At 37.9% G+C, this 22,939-nt stretch overlaps 2 protein-coding genes across 2 annotated transcripts in view; both read left to right on the forward strand.

Annotated features, from left to right (window-relative positions):
- The first annotated feature begins 7,965 nt into the window (after positions 1 to 7,965).
- Positions 7,966 to 20,232, forward strand: LOC139945704 (mitochondrial 2-oxodicarboxylate carrier-like). The gene is made up of 9 exons (XM_071943054.1): positions 7,966 to 8,074; positions 9,329 to 9,419; positions 10,614 to 10,662; positions 11,624 to 11,707; positions 12,681 to 12,810; positions 13,990 to 14,097; positions 15,086 to 15,250; positions 15,662 to 15,843; positions 16,458 to 20,232. The coding sequence occupies exons 2-9, from the start codon at positions 9,359 to 9,361 to the stop codon at positions 16,570 to 16,572; spliced, it is 894 nt and encodes a 297-aa protein (XP_071799155.1). The 5' UTR covers positions 7,966 to 8,074; positions 9,329 to 9,358; the 3' UTR covers positions 16,573 to 20,232.
- A 1,262-nt stretch (positions 20,233 to 21,494) lies between these two features.
- LOC139945716 (uncharacterized) overlaps positions 21,495 to 22,939 on the forward strand; it is a 40,724-nt gene continuing 39,279 nt past the window's right edge. Inside the window, exon 1 of the mRNA XM_071943077.1 lies at positions 21,495 to 21,676. Within this exon, the coding sequence (XP_071799178.1) occupies positions 21,501 to 21,676 (176 nt within the window). The 5' untranslated portion in view covers positions 21,495 to 21,500. The remainder of the gene's footprint in view (positions 21,677 to 22,939) is intronic.

The following is a 22,939-nucleotide window of genomic DNA, read 5'->3' on the forward strand; positions in this document are numbered from 1 at the left end:
TCGTTAAGCATCAATGCAGCATTTAGATGCAGCGAACGTGGTACGCACCGAATGTAAAATAATAGTTTATGCAGGAAAAGAAGAAGTGGTTCCCGCTCTCGATACATTTAGTCGGGTGAAACGAGGCGAATAAAAGGCATGTAAGTGTCTAAAGTAGTCGGCACTCACCATACCTTGAGTGCCCACCACTTTGAGGCGGGAAACACACCTCAAACAAATTCAGACAGACGTGTGGAAAACACAAGCACAAAAAAAACGAGAGAAAACCGCGCGCTGTTTTTGATTTTTGCATGTTTTTTTTCTTCTGTTCCCGCCAAAATGTAACAAGCTTGACGCTATTGATTTGGTCGTTGGCAATTCGATGGGATATTCAACGGCTGACCTGTATTTGCTGATGAATTACATGAGGTCTCTTTGTTTAAATGTTTCCAATGGGGGCTGACCGCGTTATTTTTCACCGCTGATGGGTCGATGGAACAGACATCCACTTTCGGCAGACTTGAGAACGGGTCTGAATGACACAACGTATAGTACACTGTTAGCTCGCAAGGAAACCTGGTTTTGATTTTGTTGGCTTCTTCAACATGTACCATGTATATATTATAATCAAATGCGCAGGAATAAACGTGCTTGACTTGGCTAATTTGTAATTCTTACCAATTCCAGGCTTGCAGGTACTGTTTGGTATATTCTGCGAATTTTGGTTTTGACGTGTACATTAGTGAGGAACCAATCTAAGGTAGCAGCATGGTAATTACAACCGACAAAAAAATGAACAATCAGAAAGCTCACTTGATCATCATGAAATAATTTATCATCATACTAGTAGGCCAATACCAATCATACAGCGAAATACTTTCAAGGTAAGAGAAAATAGTATTTGCAGACCACATAAAAAACCGTTCCAATGTACACAAAAATACCGAAAAGGGGCATTTACCGTTTCTCGTTGTTTTCACTCATTTTAATGTGACAACCGAATTTGATAAACTTTCACCAGGTCAGACAGACAGTTGTTTGGTCTTTTATTTAAATTGAAAACTAGTTGAGGTTGATTAAAGAAAAATGGACATGTTCCTATAAAATCCCTTTGAATACTTGGTAGTTATACTGACACAGCAACTCTGACTGGAAGAAGATCAAAGCATACTGATCGAAACGTCGAGTTGAAACCAACGGTTCTTTTCAGAACCACCCCAACTCATTTGTAGTTGGTCATTACATGGGGTTACCGCAAACCTTTCGATATCAACTCTGACTAGTGAAATCCTATTCTGGTTTATAACTGAAGAGTCTGGGTGTATGACCTCCATTACCCCCGCTTCCATGTTGCCATTGTCGCCTCACAAAATGGACAGTTCTTCCTATTTACACAAAATAAAAAAAATTGTGCCTTACACAATTTCATATCTTCGATTCGGTTTACAACAATCAGACACACAAGTAAAAATGTAGATCTTTGCCATGATGTATCCATCTTGGTCATGTTCCTTAAATCAAATAACAACAAAGTGTTATGCTAATAATCATTTAGCAAATAGGAACCAGACTATTTTGCTCTTCTAGCCTCGGTTTTGGTTACATTGATATTAATGGGACAAACATTCAAGATGGCTGCACCGTGATAAAGTCTTTTGTCTATATTCAATCCAGAAAACGGATCATACCCTTGCCAATGACTCTGCAATATACCGCCGAGTTTGTTTTAGTTAAGCTCCGAATTACATCATTGATGTTCTTGAGCGTGATTTGGGCAAACAGCCCGCGGGGGAAATAGAGGGAGACACCGGGGCTAGATACCACATCGGAAGAGTCAGTTGAGTCACTTTCTACGCATGGTTGCGGAGCCCAAGATCTGTCACTTACAGATACGGGACAGGTATGTCCGACAGTTTTGATTGAAACCAATCCTGTTTTTCCCGCCTAGTATTAATGGAACACCCAACTTGAAAAATACAACTGCAACATGGAAATTCTTTTATAAACTAGTTACTTTAATAAACGGAAGTTTTGTTTTTTTAAAGGCAGTGGACACTATTGGTATAATAGATGTTATTATTGGTAATTACTATTGGTAATTACTCAAAATAATTATTAGCATAAAACCTTTCTTGGTGACGAGTAATGGGGAGAGGTTGATAGTATAAAACATTGTGAGAAACGGCTCCCTCTGAAGTGACGTAGTTTTCGAGAAAGAAGTAATTTTCCACGAATTTGATTTCGAGACCTCAGGTTTAGAATTTGAGGTCTCGAAATCAAGCATCTGAAAGCACACAACTTGTGTGATAAGGGTGTTTTTTCTTTCATTATTATTTCGCAACTTTGACGACCAATTGAGCTCAAATTTTCACAGGTTTGTTATTTTATAATATGTTGGGATACAGCAAGTGAGAAGACTGGTCTTTGACAATTACCAATAGTGTCCAGTGTCTTTAAACGGAAGTTTTTTTTAGTGTTTTTAAGTAGACCTAAATGAGGTCATTGTTTATACCAAAATTGAATGGGTCTTTTTTTTGTCCATAAACGTTGCCTAAAGCTTAACGTGCATTTTCAACAAATGTTTTAACATAACATAACATAACATAACAAATTAGCATGGAAAAAGGTGGTTCTTTTCGTACTTTCGTATTTTGGATTCTGTTTGAGCCAATTCATAGAGACTTTTGAAGACTCGATCAGTCCAAGAGTTAAATAGTAATACCAGCGAAGTTAGGTCTCAAAGACGGTCTTATAATAAGATCGGTTCCAAAGAATACGAGCTGTCAGTAGCAAAATAAGAAATAGTGAAGACAATTATTGCACACCAGGAAAGCAACCATGCAAAGACCCTGCATTTTCTGTGTATTACTTGCAACATATTATTGTCAGAATTGTTTGATTTTCCCCCGAGATTCCAGCATCCTCGTTTACGTTTCATGAGTCGACTGAACAGGGCAACCGTTGCGAGATACGAGATACAATTATCGCTTCCTTCTTTAAGGAGATATCCACATAGTTCAGGAAATGAGCGTCGACAGGATCACCCACCTCCTTATTAGAACTGTCAAATTTTATTTGTCCCCAACATCTCCAAGAACATTAAGTTAAAAAACACCACATGCTAGCACATTATTCGGTTGTTAGAACCAATGTGTCATAGTCTTAGCACATAACTCTTCCATTACAAGTTCCAACTGACATGACTTGCAAAGCATTCAAGGACTGCGGACCATGTACAGTACATCCTGAACCGATTCTTAGCTAACAATGCGTGCTATCTGATGACGATACAAGAAACATCAACTCTGTCTCTTTCCATGCATGTTTGAACTCATCTAGAACCAAACAGGGCCCTAATAAACTGCAGCCGTCACAGTTGGAGCTATGCCTCTCCGATGACTACCAAGTACCATGGTTGGCAATCTGCGTGAACCCCCCCCCCCCCCCCCTCCCAACTCCTTGCACGCACTGAGCACACTGACAGAGTCACAAGTCGAACGTGACATCTTGAAAATGCCACCATTCGTCGAGATAATGGAGATGTCGCCAACAGTGAGTTTTAGGAGAATACCTCCATAGTAAGATGACAGATGACACAGTGATGAGACTAAAGTGAGACAGGAAGAGTCTTCGGAAAGAGGATAAGGTTATAACCCTTCTTCTTGCAGCATATACTCAATGTATTTAAAGGCACTGGACACTATTGGTAATTACTCAAAACGATTGTCAGCATAACAAATTTACTTGGGAACGAGTATAATGGAGAGCTGTTGAAAGTGTTAAACATTGTGAGAAACGGCTCCCTCTGAAGTAAAGTTGTGATCGAGAAAGGGGTACTTTCTCACGCAAATGTTAAACTACTTCAGGCCTGAAGCCTTAATAGGCATCTGAAAACACACACATTAAATTATTGCAACTTCTATGACCAGTTGAGTCGAAAATGTTTACTTTATGCATATGTTTGGATACACCAAGTGGGAATACTAGTCTTTGACGATTACCAAACGTGTCCATTGCCTTTAACGGGATTGAAGCAAATTAATTATCTCTAGTTTCAAGAACACACACAAATATCGACCTTCTCCTAGCAAGATTTGTCCATTGACTTTAAAGATTCCATGGTTAATCCATATATACCTTCTCACATGTCAATGTGTCACTTTTAAAACAAAGTAATAAACGCGGTACTAACTGTCTAAACAGGGCCATTATTTTGCAGAACAATTTGTTAAGCAAGTGGAATTTGATTTGTGATCTCTTGCTGCTGATAATCGTTATCAAATAAATGTCAACATCATCAATTGAAATGCATATATATTTTTGTGGTGTTCCCCCCCCCCCCCCCGAAAACGGTAAGACCAATTCGAGATGGTTCCTGAGTTCACTCTTTGAGCTCCCGGGTCAGAATTTTGATCCGGATTACGGGCTCCAGGTGGCACGGCCTATTTTGGGGTCACTGACCCCGAATCTTTGTCTATCTTATATGTTTGTCAAACCTAACTTACGCAAAATCCCGGGTCAAAGCCCCCATTTTTCAACCAGTAGAAAATAACTTTAGGCCCAAATGGAGCCGGACACACTATACATTATGTACAGCAATATAGTGGTGGTACATTATACATACAAAGTCAGGGGTTCGACTCCTGCCTTTAGCCTGCAGACTATTTTCGTTGTCACAATTACGTTTGGAGTACCGTTGGCAACACAAATGTTTTCAAGGGGATTGGTTATTGAACGAACTTTGACGACAACGATTTACATTTTGAGATAAATATACGTTCCCTTTAACCTTTAACGGAGTGCAACTGAGCTGCCTTTGTCCCATCACTTACCCCAAGAGAAGCCCAAGATTGGCAGTCTCAGAAGAAGTGATAGAATTAAAAGCGGTTGACCGTGAACACATTTCATTTGGGTTTGATTTATGGCGGGAAAGACTTGGTGAAAATTAATCCCTCTTGTTTAATGCACATGCCGTCTGGGTCCCATTGGATGCGCGTCTGCATGGTATGGCGGCGCGGTCATGATCCATGTGAGTTGACAATGCAGAGCGTGTGTCTTGCCATGAAGAGTGAGATGTGAGAAGTTAGGATGAGTTTGCCATCGTCTCTTACCTAAATGTAGAGGGCTACGACTGCGACGTGGGAGCGATGTTTAAAGGGGGAAACTCACAACGGTTGAAGAGGAAGTTTGAGTATTTTGAAAGTCACGTGTGACTGCGCGAGAATCCAGACAACGAGATTGTAAAGGATCCTTTTCGTTGTGGTTCAACCAAAATATGTTGTACGTTATTTGTTTTCACTTGACGCAATAATGACGCAACATTGACGTAAGCTGGAGATGGAAATAATACATATGAAAGGCTTTTTACAGGGTTTACATCATACGTATGATCCACAAAATAATGTAAACCTCAAAGGGTCTTTAAAGTTGTAGCAGTACCGTAATATGATAAATGACCACTATTAGTATGCAATTCCACATGGTTTATTGAAATGTTGACAAACATTCTCGCGTACTACACCGTATCGTGTTGGCTGCACCGGTTTGACCTGCTCTATTCGGTATTAGGTTGCAATAGACCTTTTCCGAATGAATTGCGAAACCGGGCATCTTTCACGAATACATTTTGCTTTAATGTTGGCCAACTAAAGGTCAAGGGTAGAATTTGGAAGCACCGCTATTCAATTCACTGAATGCGCGATTGGATAGCACCTTTAAGCGACTCGTTTGTAACAAAGTTTGTGTTTGATGAGCACATCCATGTGATAAAAAAAAAAGGCATGTCAATTATTATCTGACATAAAATATGAAGTCTTTTGGCGGGAAGGGTGGAGTGGGTGAACTTATTCCTATCGCCGGTCATGAGAAGCACGCAGACCATGATACCGTTTCCTATACACAGACTCTAGGATGAAAAGCAGCTACCTCACCTGTACATATCAATCCAACATTGACAAGCAACACGGAAACTCGTCAGTAGCTTTTGATCATGTAAAGTCAAAATGCATCATCATGAAACATTTGTTGAAATTCGTATTTTAAGTAATGATCTAGGTTCTGCGATTGTCTTACTTTGGGGGATATTTTCCATCCTCCGGGGACCCTCCCGCGAGCGTGGTATGTCACTCAATCCCAGTCTCCAAGCTTCACGGTACAAGCGAGACATCAGCCTGTAATTTAGGTGAAGCAATAAATTGGAAGATGGGGGTGACGACAGCTAGGGTGTTTCAATCCGTGGAATGAGCTCCGTGCAGAAAGGGGGTAGCAAATACAGGGTGATTGTTACGGACTTCATCACCAGCGAGTCATTGATCGGTTTCGTGGGCTGCCTGAGACGCGATGAGGCATCGCTTCAAGGCAAGCAAACATAAAGTGTTTCTTCTTCTTCATGATTTCTTCATTACAAATGGATGACGTCCAAGAATTTCTACTAACCGAGTTACCTCGACTCGGAAATCTTCATTATTTTCTTAAATATGACTTCAAGTAAACCCTGACCCGAAATGAGGTCAATCTTAGAGCTGTATTGATGATCACCCTGTGTTCCACTGATGGTTGTTTTAACGTTGTGCGTGCTTAAAGGGAAGGTCGTTTGGTAATCACTTTTGAAATTAAAGGACAAAACCAACTCAAATTGGTAGAAACTGACGGCAGCATTCGACCCCTGTAAACCATTTTGAGAAACATCTTCACTTCGAAGTAATGCGGTTATGTAAACCATATAATATTATTATTAAGTAAAAGCATTACAATATAGTTGTTGTTGTTGTTGTTGTTGCTTTTTTGTTGTTTTTTAAATCCTATCAGTTATACCCCAAAATTTTAATCTGAGAAGCATCACTGAAGTTATGTTTCCCCAGATTGCGTAATCCTATAAATTATGGATTAGGACGTCTTCCTGCGTGCACATAAAGGCTCCAGATTTTCAGCCGATAAAAGACAAACTTTTGAAATGAATTGTTTACATGTTAGTTTTAATGGGGCACAATTACATTTATATGTTGGATTAAAACAAACGAACAGTCCAAAAGCCACCAATATACTTTGACTTACTGTGACACATCGTCTAAGAAATTCAGTATTTTTTTATATTATTCACCAGAATGCACTGTGTGCGTTAAAGGCAGTGGACACTATTGGTAATTACTCAAAATAACTATCAGCATAAAACCTCACTTGGTGACGAGTAATGGGGAGAGGTTGATAGTATAAAACATTGTGAGAAACGGCTCCCTCTGAAGTGACGTAGTTTTCGAGAAAGAAGTAATTTTCCACGAATTTGATTTCGAGACCTCAACTTCGTGTGACAAGGGTATTTTTTAGTTCATTCATATCTCGCAACTGCGACGACCAGTTGAGCTCAAATTTTCACAGGTTTTTTATTTTATGCATGTTTAGACACACCGAGTGAGAAGACTTGTATTTGACAATTACCAATAGTGTCCACTGTCTTTAACCGACCGCGTGCCTCACTGTACATTTTTTTGTTGAATGAATCGCATACACGCGGTAATTTTCACACTATGACCAGATACCATAATACATATTGAATTAGGTTTAGATCTGAGATGTTATCCGTAATCTTAGCCTAGCAACTGCCTGGTATGTATTATTATTTTTTTTTATATAATTCTTTCATTAAGGTATAGATTGTTAATTTATAAAACAGAATATATATGGTATTTATTATTTTGTTTTGTTTTATAATTCTTTCATTGATGTATAGATTGTTGATTTATAAACAGTAAACATGGTGATTAAAATAATACTTATAATCTAAACTGTGATTTTTCATTTTTGAACTCTATTTTCTGAATAAGATTTAATGTTTATTTGGCCGCCCGTATTAGGGAGTTGCCTATTTTGTTGCAAATGGCGCTCTGTGAGTCGCTGTTGCAATGTTGAGCTGGTATGGTGCTCTGTCTCAGTTTGGTGACCCTGACTTCCAGCACAAAGTGCAGTGTGCCAACTCAATCAGCTGATTGATGGGGCGGTTGATGTGATTGCTGTGTTGTTTTTTTAGTCTCCTTTTTTGTAATTTACCATAGGATCTAGATCTATATTTTCGTCTTACGTCGACCATTCATGTTACAGTGTATGTATAGCTTTGAATCGTGTAAATTAACAAGGTTTAAAACGTATGTTGTTCAGACTTGTGTCGAGTTTTTTACCGGCCAACCAACAACGAACCTCATCCCCGACCACTACAATCTACATGTAATGTATGGCCATGCCCACTGACACGACACAGGCACAGTGCATGATCACATAGTGTCCGATTGTCAATGTCAGTGTGGTAAAGTGACACTGACATTCTTGACAGCAAGAAGACGGTGTCGTGTGTGGGCAGGCCAGGGCTTAATTTAATAAAGCTGCTCAGTACATCATGGTAGAATAAACGGATAAGGAAAAGTTTCCGTATGGCGCCACCACTTTTTCATTCGAAATAAAATAATATAGTATCTAACCTGATTGATATATCCCTTTTTGTAAAAATGAGTGAAAAAGTGGTGGCGCCATACGGAAAGTTATCCCTCACATCTCACCCAATCAGTTTATTTTTTATTTATTTTTTATTTCCATAGTATACTAGTTTTAGTACTACAGTTCACAGTATTATCAAAATCACAATGAAAATCAGATCAAAGGCATTGTATTACAATTGGAAGTTAGTTTGTGATAATATTATAAACTGATAAAAATAAGCCTACATTCCATTCATGAAACTAAAGTGAAACTGTGTAATTTTGGCTGATATTGATAAATAAACTGTTCCTGCTATTTGCAAATAATACTGTCTACTTCTATTATTTTATTAAGTTGTATGTATAATGAAGGCCTGTTATTTTAGCTACTTACTAAAAATACTTGTTTTGATTTGCGTACTATTTTGACCTTTCACTTTTATGGCTAGTTTTTGTTAATGATCTACACAACAAATAATAGGCCTAGGCCTACAGGCTTTTCAGCAGGAAGGATTGGATGAATTTTCATTTTATTTATTTTTATTAATTTATTTATGAATCATGGCCATGGGGCATTTGATAAACTATATACGATTATTCAGCTTACACGTACCACACCTTACTGAACATACTGAATGAGAGTATTTATATCATAATAGATGGATAGCAATAGACTTCATTGGCTGCCATCTTTGATGAATTGTTCACGTGGGAAGAGCTGTCATTGGTTGAGGGTCGTGCAAAGCACGTACACGCATTCACTTTTCCATTGACCAAAGATGGCGGTCACTATGCGTATTGCTATCCATTTATTGGTCTTGCACTCTTGGCATTGCCAATACCATATGTTTTATTTAAATCTACTTGTTTTTCTTCTTCTTCAGGACATATTGTAAGATACACATGACATAACAATGACTGTGGGTGGCAAGATGAAGGAGGCTGGCCAACAGATTGCTGCTGGAGGTTCAGCAGGTAATCAAATTATGTGTGACTAACATGAGATTAATGTGTATTCCTCAAAACTGACATCAATGTAAACCATGTTTACATAGCAGTACAGCAACACCATGTTAAAGGCAGTGGACACTATTGGTAATTACTCAAAATAATTATTGGCATAAAACCTTTCTTGGTGACGAGTAATGGGGAGAGGTTGATAGTATAAAACATCGTGAGAAACGGCTCCCTCTGAAGTGCCATAGTTTTCGAGAAAGAAGTATTTTTCCACGCTTTGATTTTGAGACCTCAAGTTTAAAACTTGAGGTCACGAAATCAACCATCTAAACGCACAGAACTTCGTGTGACAAGGGTGTTTTTTTCTTTCATTATTATCTCGCAAGCTCGATGACCGATTGACCTCAAATTTTCACAGGCTTGTTATTTTATGCTTATGTTGAGATACACCAACTGTGAAGGCTAGTCTTTGACAATTACCAATACTGTCCACTGCCTTAAACATAGCAGTACAGGTCTGGAAATAACCCACATCACCCACAGCAAGTGCCATAGAATTAATCGTAAATACTCGGAAGCGAATGTAGCTGTTCTCTAGACCAGAATGCACCTCATGCATCAGTTAGCGCTTGTGCAATGGGTGTTTTCACAAAGGTCTCATGGTGCTTTTGATGTGGTGCCCTGTGCCACTTCAAAACATACACATTCCCAATAGAAGTGCCCCTTAAATCAGGAAAATTGCTGTGCCCCTTCAGTAATTGTCAAAGACCTGTCTTCTCACTTGGTGTATCTCAACATTTGCATAAAATAGGCTGACAAACCTGTGAAAATTTGAGTTCACTTGGTTGCTGAAGTTGCGAGATAATAATGAAAGAAAAAGACACCCTTGTCACATGTGTGCTTTCAAAATCTAATTCTGAGGCCTCGAAAGTCAAATTCGTTGAAAATTACTTCTTTCTTAAGAACTACATGTACGTCACTTCAGAGGGAGCCGTTTCTCAAAATTATTTATACTATCAACCTCTCCTCATTACTCGTCACCAAGTAAAGTTTTATGTTAATAATTATTTTGAGTAATTACCATTAGTGTCCACTGCCTTTAAATAAATTGCACACTGTGATCTTAAGTATATAACATTTGTCAGCAAAATAATTATCAAGATTAAACTTGTATTACAATACGCATTGTACGTCTTTTATTTATCTGTACAGGTCTTGTTGAGGTCAGCCTGATGCATCCTCTTGATGTCATCAAGACAAGGTAAGATGGTGTGGCAGGAGATTCTGTGTGTCCTCCTTCCCCCCCCCCAAAAAAAAAAAATACTATGGCCCTTAAGAGGGAGCCGTTTCTCACAATGTTTTATATCATCAACCTCTCCCCATTACTCGTCACCAAGAAAGGTTTTATGCTAATAATTATTTTGAGTAATTACCAATGGGTGTCCACTGCCTTTAACCTGATTTGTAGGGTGGCTAGTTGCAAAGTGCTTGACTCGCATAGCTAGGGCAACATGTGAGTAGAAAAAGTGGATTTAATTTATTCACATTAAAATAATAAAATGAGTGGCTTTAAATGAATGTGTGCACAAATTAGAGCAGTTTTGCTAAAATAATCCCTGTACTTCATACAAACATTCCACCACTCACACGATCATGGCATCAACGCACCCGACCACAGTAGTACAGTCGGTACAGGAGAGTAATCATAAAGCTTGGACATGTACACTTTACGTATGTTAGTGAAATCTGACACGATGTACAACATCTGAGTACCAAGCTTTTGTTTTTACCAGCAGTGTGGAGTGTTATTACTGAGCACAATCTAGGAAATATTATAAATAGTTGTCAGATGTGAATAGGCCTATAATAATAGATTGCATAGTTTTCTTTTAACCTGTTAATTCTTTCTGTCCTTTTGGTTATACAACAGCAGTCACCCAAAAGTTCAAACTCAAAAGTGAGGTGACATACCCTGTTGAAGTTGTTTTTCTTTAAAAGTGTACGAGTTCCAAATCCTTCAAATTCAAGATGTCGTCTGACATTGCAGGATTTGAGGTTTTAGGCCCAAACAACACTGACTTATTATTGGAACAGACATACCAATATTGTGGGTGTTGAGTTACAAGGAGTGGAGTATTTTTGAGGAATTTGGAGTGTCTCTAGCAAAAGACGCTAGGTTTTAGTTTATTGGTTTTTGTTATCTTGTTATGTTTTCCATTCAGGTTTCAGATCCAGGGAGGGCCTCAAGGAGAGATGTACGGCACGTCAATGGTCGACCTGGTCAAGAAAATGTACAGAACAGAAGGGTATGTTCTATTGATGGACAAGGAAGAGATGGTCGTAGTGCCACCATTTGTCAGAGTTGGCAGCAAGTCATTTGCTGTTAAAGTCAAGTCGAGTCATAAGATATTTTGTTATCTTGCCCAGGGGTCAATTTCACAAAGAGTTAGCCTAGGAGATACGAAAAACGTAAGGCTAGTCTTAAGTTAGGATGAGCTACTCGTCCTAACTCGAGATAAGGCTAGTCTTAACTCTTTGTGAAATCCACCCCAGAACAAGTACAATCAAAAACCATCATACACTAGCTGGTGCTTTTATGACATTGCAATATAATGAGACAATACACATCCCACTGGCGCAATCTAATTGTGCAATGATTTTTTTTTTTTAAATGACTTGATCACTAAGACTGTATCAGTTATGTCAGTGTATGGGCTGTAAAAAAAATTGTTACAGCATTCAAAGCCTCAGGTGAAATCATGCAGTCAACAGAGGGCGCCCTTCATGACTTGCTGCTCATAGACACATCTTGTAAATTGGTCTTTGTTGGGGATTGCAAATCATTGGGTTTTCCGCCCAGCATCTCAAAACTTTCTTCCTTGTCTTTCCATCATTAGCCTTTTTGAGGTATGGTGGACGCAATAGGAGTGCACTGTTTAGTTTGGGTGTATACACACAAATTTACCCAAACCTAATAGTGTTGCATCATCATATACTTGTAGCATTGTGTCTGCCATATCTTAAAAAGGCTTATTGGGTTCTTGGCTAGTATAGTTTGCTTTTTTGAGAGTCCTTGGCTTCACAACCAGAATAAATGAAGTTAAATAAAATCTAAGCAATTGAGCATTTCGTTTGACACTAAATTTTTCTTTCAACATTCTCTAGACATGCTGCGACTGTGGGTGAATTCCTTTGTTGTTGTTTATCACCATTTTGGCTACAGTGTATCAACCCTCCCACATCATTTCAATTTTGATGATGATTTTCTTTTGTTCACAGAGCTCTTTCAGTCTACAAGGGAATCCTTCCTCCAATCTTAGCTGAGACACCCAAAAGAGCCGTCAAGTTTTTCACATTTGAGCAGTATAAATCAGTCTTTCTATTTGGTGCTCCATCCCCGACTGCACTGGTAAGTCAAACAGTGGAAGGTAAATGGCTAAAGTGGACCACTTCCATAATCCCCTTCACCCTACTTGTCTTGATGTTTTCCAGCTAGTGGACACCCATTTCAGACCATTCAAAGGTCTTGGTGCAAAACATTCTTGTTGAGTTGGTAAAATATATATGGTAACTCAATTCTACACACGTCACCACTATTCCACAGATAGAGGGCGTTCCTGTAAGCTGCGATCCCGACAGCAAGAGTGTGGTGGGGTAGGGTGATCTGGAAGTTTTTCAACCCTGATCGCTATCGTTCGGTAGTAATGTTCGCGGAGAGGCATTGAAGTGGTGCGGGGGGGGGGGGGGGGGGGGGGGGGGGACGCGATAGTTGATCGATAGTGAATATTATTGTCTTGTAACAAGACTAACCATTTAACTGCATTCACTACGTGATATCATACTGCAGACTGCCATAGTAGATATGTCATTCCAAACCACAGTGGATGATATTGATTGGTCATAAAGCAAGAGGGTTAGAGTAGAGGCTGTTAACTTGACTTCCAGAGGTCACCAAAACTAATGTACCCCTTTTTCTAAATGCTATCTTCAATTGTGATTTCTTCCTAATATTTAGTCAATGGCCTGTTGTTTTAAACCTAGTATACACAATATTGACTGGCAACGAGGTAAGTAGTATACGTCTATTCCCACGAGGGACTTAAAGTGACCAGAAGAGTGGCCGAAGGCTGAGGGAAATAGGCCCCTCTTCTGGTCACTCACAGGTCCGAGGGGAAATAGACGTACACTAGTTACCGAATTATGCCAGTCAATATGTGTTTTATAACATACATCAGTCTTAAATGTCAAATGAGAACAAAAAAAGGAGTTTTGTAGTTGTTGTTCACAGTTCAAGTCAAGAGAGGGCGCTGTTACCGCGGCACTATATTCAAAGACTATTGCCCGTGTCTGGTACTATTCCCGCAAAACACGTGAGCGCGATCACTAGCCTATATTAGTTCATCCCACGTGACCGTGTTTCAGCCAACCAGAATACAGAACAAGCAAGAGGTGTGTTATAACAGAGTATAACACTCTGCTATAGGGTCCAAACATCAGCCCATTAACTATTTTTTTGCATCTATGCAATGGGTCCTTTTGGTTGGAAATCAGGTTGCAACAGCTACTTTTCTCTTTTCTCCCTTTTTAGACGTTTACATTAGCGGGACTCTGTTCTGGTCTGACGGAAGGTTTCATCATCAACCCGTTTGAAGTGGTCAAGGTTCGATTACAAGCCGAGAGACTTAGATTCTCACAGGTACTACAGAATTGTTTTTTAAGTTGTTCGCTTTGCTTAATTTTAGTGAATCTGCAGATCAACAATGTAACATGCTTTTAGACAGTTTGCTTCTGAATTAAAAAAAACTTTTCCAATTCCCTTTGTGGGCAAACAGGCATAGCAGCTGCTGAGTGTTGCACAAGAGTTTTGAAACGAACAGGTTTAAGTTAAGGCTTCTTTGTATCTACTTAAAGACAGTGGACACTATTGGTAATTGTCAAAGACCAGTCTTTTCACTTGGTGTATCTAAACATATGCATAAAATAACAAACGTGGAGCTCAATTGGTCGTCGAAGTTGCGAGATATGAATGAAATAAAAAACACCCTTGTCACACGAAGTTGTGTGCTTTCAGATGCTTGATTTCGAGACCTCACATTCTAAACTTGAGGTCTCAAAATCAAATTTGTGGAAAATTACTTCTTTCTCAAAAACTACGTCACTTCAGAGGGAGCCATTTCTCACAAGGTTTTATACTGTCAACCTCTCCCCATTACTTGTTACCAAGTGAGGTTTTATGCTGATAATTACCAATAGTGTCCACTGCCTTTAATGTTAGATACATTTTCGTATTATGTGGTGACTTTTCATTTGAGAAAAATAAACGTCTCAGGAATTATTGATAGGTACAAGAATAAGTGAGTTTTTGTTGAGTCAATCCAATGTTATGGCTCTGCTTACCGCTGAAATTCTGTGCTTACAATCACCATCCTCTGCTTACATACAAGCGCTAATTTTCTGCACAAGTTGTGTAAGCAAAGAATGCCTATGTAACAAGGAGTTTGATGTAAGCACAGAATTTCCTGCTTCCACAAAAAAAGAGCCATGAAATTGGGCCCCGTGGTGACAAACCCAAAGGCAGGATAATCCCATGAGCCCAATTTTTGTGTGAAGAGAGCCCAAACTCTGATGATGTGTTATTGAAGTATGACTTTCTCTAGTCCCTTGTCTGATCTGTTTTCTTCCAGCAAACAAGTGCTTTCACATTAGCCAGGAGTGTGTTCAGAGAGAATGGCTTTGGACGGAACGGTTTCTACAAAGGACTTACAGCAACTCTAGGGCGACATGGTGTATTCAACATGATCTATTTTAGTTTTTATCACAACATTAAACAGTACTTTCCAGAAGCAAAGGTAAACAAAACTTCAGAATCGTGTTTTATTTTACTTACAAGAATGCATTGGTTTACAAAAGAGAGCAGTCATTCAAACTAACTTATTATAGATCTCATCTTTTAACTTGCCTCTTATAAGATTTTCAAATTATTATGCCACCCCCGCCCCCCCACCCCCCATGAAAACAGAAAAAATGAGACTTGTTTGTTTTGCTTTTAAGCTGTATTTCTCTTCCTACTCTGAAAGAAGATATAAGAAAGACTCATAAAATAATTTTCTTGTGAACTCCATCATTTTAGATAAAAAGGTGACATTTGCTCCAAGTTCAAAGCAAGATGCAAAAACTGTACTGATTACTTATGAAATAGTAAAAAAAAAAGTGGGTTGTCTGTGCCTAAAGCATTTTATTTCTATTGTCTGTTTCTGCAGTCTCCCAAGTTGGAATTTGGTCGCAAGTTTGCCATCGGTCTTTGCGCTGGAACGCTAGCATCTACTATCAACATTCCCTTCGATGTAGCTAAGAGTAGGATACAGGGACCACAGCCAGTACCAGGAGAGGTCAAGTATAGGACCTGCTTCAAGACTATGAAGACAGTGTATGCTGAAGAGGGGTAAGTCTGCGTATGATTGATCTGAGGTGATGTACACATGTGTGAATTGACTGCGAATCTCCATGTAAAATGAATGCAAGGTCACTATATGTCAGGCTGGTATTTGCCATTATTCATGAGCCTCTAAATGGGACGTCAGATATTCATGCTTTTCAATCCCTTGCTGCTGTGTAATTGGGCTGTCACAAGAGGGCGCTGTGTAGTTTACTACTTTGTAGTTACAGCAACAATGTTTTGCAGTCCTTAAACATTTTTCCAGAATCAACAGAGGGCGCCAAATCAAAACCCTGTTGATCCCAGAATAAGTGAATGAATTGAAGTCCAATTTAGCATGAGGCTAACCAATCTTTTCAGAATCCAGAAATATTTGAGTTAATAGATTAAAAGGTAATTTGTCAGGATGATGCCCTACCTACATCCTTACGGACTGTGAAGGGGGTAGCCCTGTTTCAGCCCAAGGCGTAGGTGGCAACATGCCCCTGCATGGTGATCAATGATCTGCGTCGACAGCCCAAACCAGTGCAGCCCTCACCTTAAAAAAGTCAACCAGCCTTGTGAGTTGAGCGATATCTCTTAAGAAAATTAACAAATTGTGTTTGTATTTTTTCTTGTAGATTCTTTGCGTTGTACAAGGGTCTTCTGCCTAAGATCATGCGGCTAGGACCAGGAGGGGCCATCATGCTTCTAGTATATGAACATGCCTATGACTGGCTCAAACACAACACATAATACAACCCACCGCACAATGGACCAAGTCAGCTCTTTTTAATGCATCTTGTTGCAACCATCTGTGGTTTTCCTCCATACGGATCAGTGTAACCAAACAGAGGCTGGGAGGGAAAATAGTCTGGTCCCTTTGTAGCATAATGACACTAAGTGTTTATTATAGTGCTACAGAGTACAGGAACATGACAGAGGGTGGCAGCTTGACAATATACCTCATCGCAATAACTCGGTGCGCGCGCTGTAGGCGTTGAATGAGGTGCATGCTGGTCTAGCAAGCACTCAAGTTTGATCCCTAGCTAGACCAGCATGCACCTCATTCAACAGTTAGCACTTGCGCAATGAGTATTTGCGAAAAGGTCTATGGTAATCATTTCTCTTCTGCCGTAATTCAACTTGATTTCCTGCCATCTCACAAATCGAATTCACATAACTGTATTAGAATAATCTTTGTAAAATTATTGCCATTTTGAATGCCAGAGGTGATGAATTATATGCTGTGATACACTTTAAAAGTGACTGGTTCTATACCATGTTGACATTTTTACTTCTCTAAACTGTACAGATCCGAATCCCATTTTGGTTCTAAATGTGCTGTCGCTACTTCATATTGAAAGTAAACTCAACACACAGACTTCAGCAGTGTCAGCTATTTTGAAGTCCAACGTATCTGCCGCAGGACTAAGTAATCAGTAAATTTGACAGCTGACTATATTGTAACATAGTTAGCTGTCAAAGTGAAATCCTATTTAGATTACTTCACTCTTTACATGTAGTTGGCTGGGCTGACTTCAACACACCTTCACTTTGATCAGGCAAAATGATGGTAAAGTCTTTCAGGTTTACTAGTTTTGGTTGTTTCATCTTGATAAGTTTGCAGTCCAAATTGCTCAATGCTGGTCTGGATAGAGGGAGAGTCAAGCTGTAGGTCAGTGTACTAGGATTTGTAGTGTTAAACCCTGGTGTTTTTCTTTACTGCACAACTAATGATTTTTTGTTGTCAGTGAAGGAAAAACTCAGACTGAATAATATGTCTATATTTCTCAGGTTATTGGTTTTAATGCATTGCAGGTAAATTTTGGATACTTAAGAATAGAAATAAACAATTGTAGTTTCTTCATTGTATACATAAGATAGCTTTTCTTGATAGTTTATATATTTTATGCTGGTACTGGATTAAATATATTTTTACCCAAATTCTATCAAAAACCTTGTAAAGTGGTGGATGTCAGTGTAATTATGTATGAGAGACATTGGTTTATGTTTTTTAGCAAAGTCTAGCCATTTCTTATCAGTTAATGTTAATGTTTTGTACTCCCCAGTTAAAGGCAGTGGACACTATTGGTAATTTCTCAAAATAATTATTAGCATAAAACCTGAATTGACGTAGTTTTCAAAAAAGAAGTAATTTTCTACTAATTTGATTTCAAGACCTCAGATTTAGAATTTGAGGTCTCAAAATCAAGCATCTGAAATCACCCAACTTTGTTTAACAAGGTTTTTTCTTTCATTATTATCTCCCAACTTTTTGAGCTCAAATTTTCACAGGTTTGTTGTTTTATGCATATGTTGAGATACACCAAGTGAGAAGACTGGTCTTTGACAATTACCAAAAGTGTCCATTGTCTTTAATGAAGGTAACCAAACCGAGGCTGGGATGAAAACAGTCTGGGCCCAAGTTGTTTCAAGTGATATAATTGCTAAACTGATACAGGGAACATGACAAGATGGTGTTGTATGGTAATACATAAACTGAATGCTGTCTTAGTACCACTACCCCCTTTTTAAATTCTCTCCAAAACGTAGCCTTTTGTTAAGACCTTCATTGCGTGGACGGCTTCATAAACAGCGGAGCAAAATGGAAAAAGGAGACAACCAAGCTGTCCAAGCTACGAAGTGCCTGGTCAGGTTTCAGGTTCAGGTTCAGGTTTATTTCCATACCATTTGTACATGTGTAAGGGAAAACCAATTATAGAACTTAATAACAGTATGGGGAGGTCGCAGACAGGAAGCCTAGGCTAAAAGTAAGAGGCTGCAGAAAGACATTTAACATAAAAATAACTTGGGAAGGACCTGAATGTAGAAAAATTGTTTTCCCCAAAACCATGAAGGGAAACATGCACCAGGAATGAGTTCCTTAAAGATGAAATGGATGAAGGAAAACAAACTATTGGGGAAAAAGCCTTTTTCATGCAAAAAGCCTGTTTTGAGTTTTGATTTAAACTTGTGTCAGTGTTGTCACTTCAAAGGAACCCTGAAAGCATGAGCACCCATAGATGATTAGTACTATGTGGTTTGAAATAAAATAGCCATATTATAAATTGACACTGTTTTCTGTATTGTATCACAACATCTTCCTACTTAAAGTGCTGCTAAGGTGATAGCTCTGCTGCTATATCATTTAGTGTGTTGGTCTGTCCAGTTGATAATGGTTTTAATGTTCTTCAATCACTAGAACATTATAAATAGCAGATATCTGCAGTGTGATTTTACACTACAATATCATGAATTTACAATATCATAATTAATTATCATTGAGGATGAATATCCATACTATTATGTGTTGTAAGATAATACATGTATTTACAGGAAATTTTGTATACAAACTTTTTAACTGATGTTATAAAATCTTATCAAAATATATGTATGTGACAACAAAATGTATACAATATATCGGTGCGTTCTTTTGTTTGAAGGTGCTTGTGGTATGCAAGTATTGGTTTTTCTAAAATATCAAAATGATTTGGCAACATAAATAATTCAATGTGCCAAGTATTCCAAGTGCAATGAAATATTATTTTTATTTGCCAGTTTAATTGATTTAAATGAAAGAAAATACTTAACTTTCATGGCAGAAAGAAATGATGGAATTATACAAAAATTTAAATCACCGAATGATTCAGTGTTGACTGAATGCAATCAGAAATATAAAGTTTCATGAGCAACTTGGTTATCTACAAAACGGACTGAACATTGCTGGTGGAAGACTTTTGGATATATTTATATTCATCTAAATACCATTATATTAAACAAAACTCTAGTATTTTGTTGTATACTATGCAAGCAGCCAAGCTGCCAGTCATTCTGTTGTTCTGACTTCCTCCTCTCGTTATGTTTGACTTGTTGTTACTGATAGAATACAACATTGTGAGAAACAGCTCCCTCTGAAGTAACGTAGTTTTTGAGAAAGAGGTAATTTCTCACTAAAATACTCAAAGACTTCCAGCTATTGGTCTTTTATGAAAGCACACAAACTCGTCCAACAAGGGTGTTTTTTCTCATTCATCATTTTCTCGCAACTTCGAATGACCAATTGAGCAAAAAAATTCACAGGCTGGTTATTTTATGGTTATGTTGGGATACACCAAAGGAGAACTTTACTTTACTTTATGGAGGTTACAGAATGTAAGAAAGTTTCTGAAGGGGACAAATGATTCGAAATATGGGTGTGGGAACCAGTAGAACATATAAATGCTTATAAATACACTTATTTTATTGTTTTATTTTATTTAATCTAATGTTCTACTTTTTTTTATCGATTTTCTGTCAAGTGAAGTTTTTTTGCTTATGTTTTACAGCAGATTCTTGTGTGTGTGGAAACATAAATTTAACTTCATTATTTTGGATTATAAATCAATAATGTGCATGAATTTTACCTAAAAATCATTAACGTGTGAAATAAAAAATATATTTGAAACTACCTTCTGATAGAGTGGGAGTCAAATTGTATTGTTCTCTTGTGCCGATATTTGTATTATCCGGTGCATGCGATAACTAAATAAAACATTAATTTTTGTCACAAACTTGATACATCCCTTACAGAAAAGTCCCATCTATAGGCAAAATGTCTATAGAATATAATCCTATAGGATTCCTATAAAATTCCTATAGATTTTTCGTCACTTTTTTTTTTATTTCTATAAGATTCTTGTATATTTGGTTTGCGGTAACACCATGTGTGTATCTACTTGCCAGGTAGAGTTGTTCTTAGGGAACGGTCTTGCTTTATTCTACTGCCGTGGAGTAGATAATCGGAGGTTCGGGAGACTTCTCAGTTCTGAAAAGAACTGTCCTGCTTTTTAACTATTACCAAAGATTCCTATAGTTTTTTTTGAGGGATGTATATATTTTAGATTTGGTTGCATATAGGCCAATAGAAAAACAGAGTTTTTATTATTTTATTAGATCAATACAAACCAACACTTTTAGACAGGTTGGGAAAACGTTTCTCTTAACAACTGAAACTTCAAAATGTCTCTGCATTCGAAATTTTATGATTTTCTAGAGCTATGGGGGGCTCCATTTTTCTTGAGTTCTAAAGGAATGTCTTGCTCATCAAGAGATATATAAATTTAAAAAAAATAATTGAACAAAATAAACGGTGTACCATAATGCGAGGTGCTAAAATGAGGTGTAGGGCAATTGAACAATTAAAGAAGCTTTGTGAAACCCTGGGGCTCCTCGATCCACGATGAAACCAACAAACATTAAAGGACAGTATATTGTTCACGAAGTTCAGTCCTTTAAAGAAAAACAAATGTACTGAAATTAAACAGCATTTCCCCCATCGTACCCCCCCCCCCCCCAACACTTTTGTTTTTGCTCTTTCAACGGAATAATACGCACAACAGTGTCACATTAAATATGCCAACCTGGAAAAAAAATTGATTGAATTACTCATGTTTTAATATAGTACTTTACTTTCCTAACAATTGGACACTATACACCAGCCCCGCCCTTGCCCACAGTAACCTTATTGATTATTGAAGCTATTAATTTATTGGCTATCGAAAAATGGAAATCTTTTGTCAACTTCGTGTTCAAAATTTGCCAAACTCAATTTGCTCGTCCCCATGTGTATGGCACGTACAATACGTGTACGCTTAAACAAATCACGCATGAGAAGGAGTGTGCCTTTTTGGTAAATATGCAAGATGGCCGAAAAACAGCGTCGGTCGCCCCGTAGCGGTCAAATGAAGCAAAATAGTTCTCAAAATTTGTACAATTATGGAGCGGACGACGACGCAGAAATGCTTGTAGAGGACATGCAATATGCAGTGAGTGAAACTAAAGGCAAAATTGGAACCCTACGTCAGGCATTATCAGAAAAGTAAGTACGAAACAGTATGCAAGTCAGTGGCTCTGGTTAATAATTAACCAAATAAAATCCCCACTTTGAAATTGTGTCAAAAAAATGTCGTCTGCCAAATTGTGGGTACACAAACGCATAGGGGCTTTAGCATTAGCAGCTACCGGTCGTACCAACCGGTCGGGTCTGATGTCTTTGGCTTTGCGGGAGATCGGTATTGAGTTCAAATAAACACAGAATGACCAGCACAACATGTGTGTACAGTTATTTAGTTAAAACATCATTGAAATAAGTGGGGAAAACGCCAATAACTAACAAAATAAAACAATTTTGTTTGTTTTTATTCACTTTTTTTCAGCTCTTACTCTAACTCCCATCCTTATTTCTGTGTTTTATCTTTTTATTTTTAATTAAGTAATCTTGCAGGTTTTTAATTTGTTTTCAATAAACATTAAAATTGTAACTGACTTTGATTTTGATGAAAATAATCATATCCTGGTGTCATGTATTTTCAGTAGGATAACAGGAAAATTGTTCACAATAAAAAACTAAATATTTTTTTTTTCAAATCATCTATCCAATTTTTTAACAACAACACTTTCACTTCATGGTGTGTTGAAATTTTTAAAGTTTTGGTTTCACGTTGCGAGAGACAGTCCGCCATTAACAGTGCTTATGCATGCATGACATTGGAGCAACGTCATATGTTTTCACACCTTTCATTGGTTGGTATTTTGTTGAATATTCAGAAGCTAGTATGGCGTGCAAAATAAATCAAAAATATTATTCAATTATTACTTAACAAATTTAATTACATTTTTGTCCGAAGGCATTATGGCTACTTTATTAGAATCCAGAGATATCGTAAGGCATGAAAGTAAAACACCCCACCCCCCCCCCTTGATGCACTCACACTTCATAACAATCCATTTCCCCCATTTCAGACCAGTAATTTTTGGTTTCAGGAGATAAGAAACCAATCTATGATATTTTATCTTTAATGTAGACTTAATATTTATTACGCTTATAGGAATTTATTACAGTATGCATTAGTAAAGCGAAAAAAAAATTGTTGTCATTTTCACTTAAAATATTTTAATATTTTCCCCACATTTGCACACCATAGAATCCCAAATAGTAACCACCTCACATGATCCATCTAGTGACTAAAGCAGAATGAAACTCAATCTAGCGGATAGTAATTTTGTTTTGAACTTTTGAGGTTGGATGATGTTTCTTTGACTCATTTGAATGTTGGCATAATAATGCACTAGTGATTTGTAC

This window comes from Asterias amurensis, chromosome 1, assembly GCF_032118995.1.
Source record: "Asterias amurensis chromosome 1, ASM3211899v1".
Classification (NCBI taxonomy): domain Eukaryota; kingdom Metazoa; phylum Echinodermata; class Asteroidea; order Forcipulatida; family Asteriidae; genus Asterias; species Asterias amurensis.